The following is a 1,411-nucleotide window of genomic DNA, read 5'->3' on the forward strand; positions in this document are numbered from 1 at the left end:
GAAAAGTAAGGGGTGTTACCTTAGTTCACTGGTAATGAACAGTTGACACCATAGTACATCTCCAGCATTAGAAGCTGTGCAAAAACAATAAAATAATAATAATAATAATAATAATAATAATAATAATGATAATAATAATAAAAATAATAATAATAACCTCCTATTTAATTCGCGATTTTCATCAACACAATGAGTAATAAGGCGCTGTTTTAAACCTTCTGCTTTGTTGCACAATGCTTCATTTAAGAGTGTACAATCTAGAGAAAACATACTGAGTGGTACTGTAACATATAAGACAGCTATTTCATTCTTCAGATCTTGGAAGGCATCAATTTTCTGTAAGAGTATGAGATAGAAGAAAATGAAAAAGAGAAATAATTATTTATTATATCAAGCGTTGACAGTTTACAAAAAGTTCCACCCCAAGCACAACAATGGTGAAGCAAAAATTGTTTGCAGTTTATATAAGGGTTTGTTGACCTCAAAAGAGTGTACAGATTTGGTTAGAAATGTCTTTGAAAGCTAACTGAAAGATGTAGAAATGATATCAATATTTGTGTATATATTTGTATGTGTATGTACAGGGGATGGACAAAAAAAATGGAAACACCTAGCATGATAGTATCATAATTTTGAAATATCTATAAAACTGTCAAAAGCTTGTTTATTTATATGTTTTTTGATTTATTATTAGTGTTGCTTAATATGTTTCGCTAAAATGGCTGTTTCTTTTCAGATATCATCAGAAAAAGGTAATTAAAAATCATTAAAATGACAGATCTATTGGACTTTCAAAGAAGTCAAATTGTTGGTGCTCATATGGCAGGCTCCAGCATAATGAAAACAGCCGAAATGTTTGGTGTATCAAAAAGTATTGTCTCGAAAGTAATGACAGTCTTTGAGAAAGAAGGAAAAAAACCTCCTTGTTGAAACAAAACTCCAGAAGAAAACCAAAACTTTCAGATAGGGACCGACGGACTCTTATGCGAATTGTTAGAAAGGATCACAAAAGTACGGCTCCGAAAATTATTGCAGAGCTTAATTACCACCTTGAGAACACAGTTTCCACAAAAACTACTCAACAGGAGCTGCACAAAGCCAGATTTCACGGGAGGGCTGCAATCAGAAAACCACTACTTTCAAAAACAAATGCTGCAAGGCATTTAGAGTGGAGTAAAAACCTACTGAATTGGTCCCTAGAGCAGTGGAAAAATGCTATTTACTCAGACAAGTCATCCTGTACCTTATTTCCGACCACCAGCTGAGTTTACGTGCGGAGACAGCCAAAAGAAGCATTTGACCCAACTGTAAAACATGGAGGAGAATCTGTGATGATCTGGGGTGCTATATCTTGGAAATCCACTGGCCCAATGGTTTGCCTTCATGGCAGAATTAATATTTAAGCATTTTA

At 34.1% G+C, this 1,411-nt stretch overlaps 1 protein-coding gene across 1 annotated transcript in view; it reads right to left on the minus strand.

Annotated features, from left to right (window-relative positions):
• LOC106878143 (dynein axonemal heavy chain 3-like) overlaps window positions 1-1,411 on the minus strand; it is a 37,710-nt gene that overhangs the window by 7,090 nt on the left and 29,209 nt on the right. The window contains exon 13 of the mRNA XM_014927263.2: window positions 158-336. Within this exon, the coding sequence (XP_014782749.1) occupies window positions 158-336 (179 nt within the window). The remainder of the gene's footprint in view (window positions 1-157; window positions 337-1,411) is intronic.

Source organism: Octopus bimaculoides, chromosome 7 (genome assembly GCF_001194135.2).
Source record: "Octopus bimaculoides isolate UCB-OBI-ISO-001 chromosome 7, ASM119413v2, whole genome shotgun sequence".
Lineage (NCBI taxonomy): Eukaryota > Metazoa > Mollusca > Cephalopoda > Octopoda > Octopodidae > Octopus > Octopus bimaculoides.